Source organism: Etheostoma cragini, chromosome 6 (assembly GCF_013103735.1).
Source record: "Etheostoma cragini isolate CJK2018 chromosome 6, CSU_Ecrag_1.0, whole genome shotgun sequence".
Taxonomy (NCBI): Eukaryota; Metazoa; Chordata; class Actinopteri; order Perciformes; family Percidae; genus Etheostoma; species Etheostoma cragini.
In genome coordinates this window covers 13,188,442-13,197,801 of record NC_048412.1, presented here as the reverse complement: position 1 = coordinate 13,197,801, position 9,360 = coordinate 13,188,442, and the positions used below count along the sequence as shown (strand labels likewise).

Genomic DNA, 9,360 nt, shown 5'->3' with positions numbered 1-9,360 from the left:
TGTGTTTGTCAAGCTAATCAAGCCAGCATTAACGTAGATCTATGAGTTGGCGGTAAATCCCGTCTCCAACTGTTGGTTGGTTATACACAATGTATCATGTTAAAAGGTTGGGGCTAATGCTGCATGTCCACTGCAAAAAGTCAACATTCACACCAGCTGATGAGATGAGCCATGTCGAAAACAATAAAATAGAGATTTAGAATAGAGAAATTGTTCTTGTGTTGCAGTGTAGATCTATTTAGTATTAGAAGTGTGCAACAGAAATAAACAAAAATCCAACATTCTAAGTTATTGTAATATAGCCCTTTGTGGCTGTGTATGTGTTTACTTTCAACTTCTTTAAGGATGCAATGCTATCTTGCGTAACATTGACGCAGTGTGCAGGGTCTACGTCTAACCCTCCAAAATTAATTTCTGAAAGGATTCAAATGTTTTAAATCTATTCTCTGTCTGTGCTCATGCATACATGTGTGTGTATTTCTCAGTTCCAGGACCAGTTCTGGAGACAACAGTGGGTAAAGATTTGAACTCCATGCTGCTTCTGAATCTACTAACTGGGACGGAGTACAGTGTTCAAGTGACGGCTTCCTACCCTACAGGACAAAGTGAACCACTGCTAGTGAATGCCAAGACATGTAAGCGTCCTCATCATACATCTGTAAAGATTACTCACACTTCTGTGGAAGAGTAGCTGTTAGGTAAGGGATAATGTACAGCAATTACACGGCTTATTACGTCTACTCATACAAAGGACCTAACTAATGCTCTGTTTGCACTGTTGCCATAAGCTCTGGTAGCGATGCCCAGTTTGCCCGTGTTTCTCCCTTTGTGATCGCTGATCAGCAGTATCAGCTCCGTATGAGGACAATTATTGATTAAAAAAACTGTTACTGGTGAAAAAATGGTCCACCAGAGTCTATGAACAGAACCCCATCCATAGCAACGGCCTATTGTAGTTAGCAATAGCAGACCACAGAATGCAGTGATTGACCAATCAGAATGAAGTATTCAACATTCATGTATTCATGCATGTAATCATACGCGGATATGATACCTGATTGTCCAATTAAACTCATGTTTTCCTTCATAGAAATGTCTTCACTGTCATCCTCACTTGGCACTGTTGACAATGTATTGACATGACATTTTAATTCCGGGATTGTTCAGGTGTTGCTGGAAATTCGGCCGGATATCCCTTATTTTCGGCCGGATGTCCGTCACCTTCCACTTTTTTTGTGTTCTCAACGCTGATTGATTTAGGAAGTCTATGGTAAACTGCTCCTCAGATGTCTACAGGGTAAATCCAGCTAGCTAGCCTATCTGTCCAATCTGAGTTTTCTGTTGCATTAAAGCTATCTTTGAACGCACACATGTTCCACCAAGGCGATTTTGCAGTGGCACTGTTGCCCCTTCTGGGACTTAGCTCACCCCAAGACATTTGTGATTTGTTTAAAGAAATGCCAGTTAATCAGGGCACGTTTTATCTCCCATCTCGGAATGCTGTGTGGACTAGCCAGACCCCTCTCCGCAGCAGTATGGAGGAAGGTCTGGCAATGCGTGGCTAACATAACTGGAAATAAAAGAGGCTATCTCCCTGTCTGTTGAGGTAATACTAAAAGTGAGTTTTAAAAAGTGAACTTCTACATGTAATTTAAAATTTAGCTTACACTGATGAGAACCTGATTTGTCAGGTGTCATCAACTTAAAAGCATACCATGCAGTTTCCGTTTTTTGCCCTAGAGTCGCTGTGGAGTATTTGTATTTAACGTTACTGTCACGCAGAGCCGTCTCCGCACTCACGGCCTGATCCTCTCTGCCCTGTACACCGGTACCTGCTCAGTAGGAAGGAATCGTCGGACATCGAACAGGCAAAGATAGATTTATTCTCGGGAGATTTGGCAGGGCACCACCTATCAAACTTGCATTGCTGGTTTTGCCAGCGGTGTCCCCCCTGCTTTGCTATTGGTTTGCTATTGATTTGCCCTACTACAAGTTGACTTACCATTAAAATAACTTTGAAGCTGTTAAACTAAAGGTGCACCATGAGTTCCTGCATGTTCACTTCTGTTTATGTTCCAAATAAATTCAAAACAAAACAGAGCAAGCTCGCCACCCTCCCCCCATGTCTCCGTAACTGTCATGACAAACTGACTTACTGTCACTCACCCCATCCCCTAACCATCTTGTTGGTGATTGGCTGGAGTGTTTTGTTGTGTTTTGGTGCCTATCCTGTGCCTCTAGTGTTTGTTTGACATATTTACGACCCCTGTGTTGTCTCCCCAGACCGGGCTTTTTCACAGTGTATTCAGGAGGCAGGCAGCTGGTGGATCAAGGAGAGATGCCTGTGACTTGAGACAAAAATGAAATTGAGCTGAAACCATGCAGGAACTCATAGTGCACCTTTAAGGTACAAATTATGTGCCAAAAGTGTGCCTTTAAGTTTCCAATTTAAATTTGTCACAAAGGACAGTGTTACTATTGGAAGAAGGAGGCAGCAACAGCAGCAGAAAAGCAAACTAGTTAGAGGAAAGTGGAAAAACATACAACACGCACATTAACTGCCTGCTGATACCATACACCTTAATTTCCATTGAGACTTTAGCAAATAGACAGATAGACGGAAGGATGTTAATATGTCCCAGTCAGCCAGTGAGAACAATGCTTTTTGCATATAGATTAGATATCAGTAGGTGCAGTAAGACCTAATGCAGGCATTAACATATATCACATCTAAAACAAATAGAATGTAAGAGAGGGACGGAGTGAGAAAGAGAGTGAGATTGACTGTTGATAGAGAGAGAGAGAGAGAGAGAGAGAGAGAGAGAGAAAGAGAGAGAGAGAGAGAGAGAACAGTGTATTTAGTGCAGTGATGTGTGTGTGTGCATGTCCATATACAGTAGATATTCTTTAAACCCATTCTGGCAGGCTTTCCGAATAGTGCCATGTCATAATCTATCACCAAACATTTAGGTTGTCTTTTTGGCTTAGAGTCTTTCTGTTTGTGTGGTCTTCAGGAAACTGCTTATCATTCCTTGCTTTAAAATCTACTGTTGTCTTTTGGGCTTGCTGTCTAATTGGCCAGAAGGGACTTGCCAAATAGCAGAGCATTAAATGGGATGAAAACAAACATACTGTAATTTTAATATCTCATGAATTTCTCATAGTCTCGTATTGCCAGAGCTTCCTCAACAGCGCTGCGGAGCAGGGTCTGGCTGGTCCACACACCATTCCGATATAGGAGAAAAATGTGCTCTGGTTTATTGGCATTTCTTCAAACCAATCACATTGACTTGGGCAGCACCAAACACCGGGTAGAGCAATAGGGCCTCTGCAAAACTGCCTTGGGAAGGAACTTGTTTTAGTGGAACGTGTACATTCAAAATTTGTTTTAGTCGTGCAACAGAAAACTCAGATTCGGCCGATGGTCCAGCTAGCTGTTTGGATTTACCCTGAAGAGATCTGAGGAGCAGTTAACCATAGTCCTCATAAATCCACCGGAGTTTAGAATACAGTATCTATACAAAGAAAGCAGAAGGTGAGGTACATCCGGGCGAAAATGAGGGACAACCAGTGGATGCTCCAGCGGAGCCAATCCTGTAAAACGTCGTCAATATAGCCTAGGCTCCTCATAAACCCCCATTTCTATATAAAATAATCTGTATGTATAATAACTTTATCTAAAGTTTTGCATTTTCTCCGTGAGACAAAAACAATTCACAGTGCACTGATACATTTCAGATGTATCAAATTTTCAGGGCATATTTTAATTCATTGCCCATATTTGTATTTTCCACTGAGGGAACTCTGATTTATTAAGGAGGATGCGTTTAGTCATTTTTCATTTTAATAAGGGAAATACAGTAACATATTTCCCTGTGTACACTGCATTCATTGCAGCCTCACCATGGGAGCCAGCTGGCATGGTTACACCAATAAATTACACATACCAGCATGTAGCATAAAATGTAATGATTGGTACCTTGAGGGCCATTGAATGAAATGAAACGGTTTCCTCCAAATGAAGTTTGTATTGAGGTGCTGGAACTAAAAAATTTCCAAGGGACCACTGAGGGCTGCTTGGTCAATCTTGGCTCAATAGACTTTGTAGTATGCACAAAAAAGGAAATAATGTGTTTTATTTACAGAATGTGAGAGAAGTTAACTGACATGACTAGAAACAGGCAGAAGTAGAAAGAAGAAATAATGTGGTGGAAACTAGGGTTGGAAAGAGGTTGTGAAGGTTGGGCAGGCAGATGGGTGCAAATGTTTGGCTTCATATTAGGCACCATCAGCTCTCTCAAGCACACAGAGATATTGTCTGACTGATTGCAGTATCTCCACATGGTCCACCATAGTTTATACCCAGATTACTTATTTTATTTGGATTTTTGGAAAATTAAAATGGCCATCACATCCTTAGTTCCCTCTTCTTTTTTTACTTTTAATTTTGTACTCTCCCCTTCTCTCTCATTCTTTTATCTTTCTTTGTCCTAGTTTTAATGAGTTTTCTATACAGTATGTTTAAACTGCCTATACTCCATCTGACCAAAATGTGTTTGGTGTGTTTGATTATGGCTGCAGACACCTAGGAGTAGTCCCTCAAGGAAATAAAGTCAAAATTCTCCTAGAACACATAAACTTTGGAATAAAACATAAATATGTGGCCTTAAACTAACATTTTTGTAGTTATTATTCTATTGGTGGCAGAAAATGATTTTGCTGGTTTGGCTTGCCCGCTCGTGCACTCATGGCAATCAAGCCCAAATGCAGAGCTTCATGTTGATCATGAAACCTGCCATTTACTCTACTTGTGCAAACACGCCAAATAAGTCTTGGTTCAGTAAACTGAGAGCTGATTAAAGTTTCTTATTGCATGTTCACAGGTACACACTACACCCCACACTCACACATACACATACATACACATACACACAAACATGTCTCTGTACAGTTTTATTACCATATATGTTCATATGCATGTGTTAACATGTACATATGTACATGCTAGTGTGCATTTTGCATGTCTGTGTAACTTTGCATATCATTGAATAAAAATAAGGTGTAGTCATATGCATTATTCACTAGTATTTAAAATAAGGCACCTGCCATATGGTCCCAGTATAAAATATCTATTTACTGGCGCTGGAGACAAGTTTATTTTATACCATCAGCAATTCTGTTAACAAGGGTGAAAGAACGAGAAAGAAAGCAAGAGCAAAGAGAGAGTGACTCCTGGGAGGTTACACTAAAATCTCACTACCAAACAAGCAGCTGTTTAAATTGCTTGCAGTGTTTTGCATTTTGCTGCATCATGCCTCATTGTTTCACTACAAAACAGTTCAACACCAAGCCTGACTAATTTAACTACTTTGAGATTTGTTCTCTCATCTGCATAGCTAAGTGTTGTAAGTCAAACAGTCAGTATAGATATACATTTCCACTTTATCTGGTAACTTTATGTTAATGTTTTAGCTATCAAAAGACTAACACAGTTTGATGCAGTTCTAACTCTAACTCTAAAGTTTTTAACATTTTGTGTGAGATCAGTCAGTCAATGGTTTAGCGACACATTATAAAGTATGTACATGATGTGAAGTTTGCAAAGCCACGTTGCTCCCTGCACAGCCAAACTGACCACATTTCTGTCAAAGTAGTTTACTGTACAGATTAAAGGTTGATATATGCAAAATTAGTTCCGATTCCGTCTGATTCCTGACACCATTAAAAAGATGCAAGGTATCCCTAACGAAAATAGTTTGTTGCCGAACTAGTACTGTAGCCCACATCATCCATGGCCAGAGTGCTATGTGGGTGTCAGTTGGAGTCTTGGATCATCTGGAGGTTGGAGGAGCTCGGTGGTTCTTAATAGACAAAGGACAAAAGAGACAATAAAGAAAAAGTACAAATTTAGAAAATGTGAAAAGGTGCCATAGTTTTTCAACCATAATTTATTTTTCCCCCCAAGATTGTTAAACAAAAATTATAACTTACACTTTCATGTACATTACTGTAAACCATTCGTTTATAAACAAAAGTAACCAGTGTTACAAACTTTAGGTTTTATGATTTTAATTGATCTTTTCTATTTTTCCCTCTGCTTTTCTTTCTTTTAATCCCAGTGATCCTTGGTGTCTCTGGCTTGTCAACCTATCAGGTACGACCCACCAGCCTGTGTGTCCAATGGCAGCCTCTTCTACATGCCACATTATATAGAGTCTCCATACAGTCTACACTCAGTAAGTACATTTCCTGTTAATGAGAGCATATGACATTGTTTGGGTGTGTGGCTATCCTATCCTATCCTATCCTATATGTGTGTGTGTGTGTGTGTGTGTGTGTGTGTGTGTGTGCGCGTGCGTGTGTGCATGTGCGTGTGTTTGCATTTGTATGTGTGTGTTGCAGTCCTCTTTGCTTTTCTCTAAGGTGGTGGAAAAAGTGAGTTAATTTCTTGCTTGCATGCTTTCATTAGTTTTGCATTTTTGTGTGAGAATGTGACATCAGACAGGCAGCTCACTCCAAGCAGTAACCTGATTGACTTACCTGTTTTGAATTCAAATGAAGTGTAATGTCATTATCTTGCTCAAATGTGGTCTGAATCGCACCTTTAAACTGCAATTTCACACTTTTTTGGTGTGCCCCTTCTGTAATCCTGATGTCACGTTGTCAGAAAAGGGCTTTTGCAAGTGATTGGAATACATTTCAGTCAGTAAATCAGAAGTTTTACTAGAGTATTTGGTGAGGTGTGGAATTCAGAACGTTTCCTTATAGATTTACACTCATTGTGAAAGTGTCTCCCCTCTTTATTATTAATACAAAGACAAGTCAGCTCAGGACTCTGTGTGTGTGTGTGTGTGTGTGTGTGTGTGTGTGTGTGTGTATTTCTGTCATTTTCATATTGCAGTGGTGTACATTGTAAAAGATATTCAAACATGTTGTAAAAAGGAACAGAGACATGAAATGCACCCTATGTCTCCCCTATAAACGACATGGTAGGAAACTGCTTTGAGGATTGTTCATGTCATTGCATCAGAAATAAAACCAATAAACTCACAGTGTATGACCTTTAGTAGCTGTTTAAAGCTCAGCTCACTCAGTTAATAAATGGAAAAAGGGAGACAGAGGACGAGAAGAAAAAGAACACGGGAACAGAGGAACTCTTAGAAAAAAGAAATTAGCAAAGATATCTACCAAAATCTATTTTAAACAAATCAGTTTAAACATTACCCATTGAATAAAGTGTTTTAAATATAAAAACCTTAATAAAACCAACCTTAATAACAAGTGAGCATTTGGATGCTGGTCCATTCACAGTAAACAACTTCAAGTTCAATTCTTATTTTTATTTGTCCTCAGACCCCTGAGGAAAAACAAATCTTCAATAAAATTTGAAAAATATGAATGCTGTCACTGTTTCAACAGAGAAAGAGATATTTTTCTGTAAGGCAGTCTTTACAATGTCAGTTTGCATTATGCAAGCACCTGTGGCAAATATCATGTAGAGTCCTGGATTCTCTTAGTTACGTTTTACTTGGTGAATGAACCTGTTGACATTCAGATGTCTGCTCATTCTTCTTATCATTTATCTGTCCATGGAAAATCCTTTTGTCTATGATTGTGTTTTAAATGTCAGCATGAGTCAAAAGGTCACATAGGACGCAGAACCAGAGGCAGTGACTATATGTTTTCACTAAAAAAAATACCACAGTACAATACAGGATGCAAGTGTTCTGCTTTCAGTTTAAATAAAAAAATGACTACTAGTATTTACAGATTGATATATATATATATATATATATATATATATATATATATATATATATATATATATATATATATATATATATATATATATATATATATATATAGATAGATAGATAGATAGATAGATAGATTGATTGATTATAAGCCACAGAAGGCCAGTGGAATGTTTTGTACAGTATGTTGTCTTCTATGAAAACAGCCTACAGTAAAACAAATGTTTGCTCTGTTTTAAAAATGGATTTTAAATTTTCAAGTAAATGTGAATGTTGGCTGGTAAAGGTAGAGATCAACCCTAACACTCCAACTTGGGGATAAAGTTCATTCAGATACAGTTTAAGGCAAGATTTTCACACAAAGTTTGAATTTCCAGATGACCTGTGCAGATGCTTCAGCAGCTAACCTTTAATGTGCCCTGAAGCAAGGCACTAAATTACCTGACTGCTCCAACAAAGCTGCTTAGAATCCAACTCGGAAAGAAAGTGATCGTACTTGGGTGCTTCGAGGCTTGTAGATGCGGAACATGGCCTAAAAAAGAGGAAATGTGCTCTGTAAAACAGTTAATGTGAAACAGGAGCTGTAGAGGGATTTGAGCTTGGTTGGATTGTATGACTCTTGATCTGAACTTCATTTATTTGGCATTACTTGCAGATGGTCAGAGGCAGGAAGTGAGCCTGGGAAGTGGTGCTTCCCGACAGTGCTTCTATGACCTGACTCCCGCTAGCCAGTACCAGATCAGCGTTCACGCCCAGATGCAGGAAATGGAGGGACCTTCTATCTCCATCACTGACATGACTCGTATGTTGAAAATGTTTCATACATTGTATAAAGGTGTTCTAATGTCCGCAAACACAACAAAAGCAGCAGCTGAGTGAAATGTATTTGAGTTTCATTCATTTAATTTTTTCATCAACAATTTAAGGAGTTAGACTTGACTTTGAGTTCACCTACTCTTCTCCATTACTCACTTACTTGTTTCTTTGTTCACTCTCAATTTTCTTTCCTTACCTTCCCAATTAATCCTTCCACACTCTCTTTACTGTCTCTTTCTCCATCTGTCCCCCCCCTGCAGCCACCTTCTGCCAAGCATCTGTCTAACCTCTGCAACTTTCTCCTCTAATTGTGGTCATTCTCTCTCTCTCTCCCTTTCTCTCTTTTACTGTCCCCTGAGAACATAGAAGCTGCGGTTGCAGTTCATTGGTCAGCTGAGGAGCTGAGGTGATGGTTGTTTTTTGACACAAACGTCTCTCAAGCTCCAGAAAATCCAAAGGGTTTATTGTTCATTGACACATGTCACAATCTCACATTCTAACACATTGCTAATTATCATGTTTGCCCCAACAAGTTAAACTGAAAAAACATCTGAGATAATTCCATCTATTTTCATGAAGTATGTGTCCTTTCACCAGGCAGTCGCGGATGTTTCCAAGATGATTTACTTGCTGTACCCTGGTTTGACAGAACCCACTGCTCTCTGCAAAGTAATTGGCTTGGCACTGAGGCATACCTTAACCTGGGGGCTGTTTGGACTTGAAAAAAAGCCTCTGGTTAGAAAGATATTACAGTAAACTAATGAAAATAGTGCTCTTGCTGTTTCCAACT

General features: G+C 39.2%; 1 protein-coding gene across 2 annotated transcripts in view; it reads left to right on the top strand.

The window, feature by feature from the left end:
- col14a1a (collagen, type XIV, alpha 1a) overlaps window positions 1-9,360 on the top strand; it is a 128,394-nt gene that overhangs the window by 55,605 nt on the left and 63,429 nt on the right. For both annotated transcript variants that reach the window (XM_034873365.1, XM_034873366.1), the window contains exons 22-24: window positions 486-635; window positions 6,120-6,236; window positions 8,410-8,556. In XM_034873365.1, the coding sequence (XP_034729256.1) occupies window positions 486-635; window positions 6,120-6,236; window positions 8,410-8,556 (414 nt within the window). The remainder of the gene's footprint in view (window positions 1-485; window positions 636-6,119; window positions 6,237-8,409; window positions 8,557-9,360) is intronic.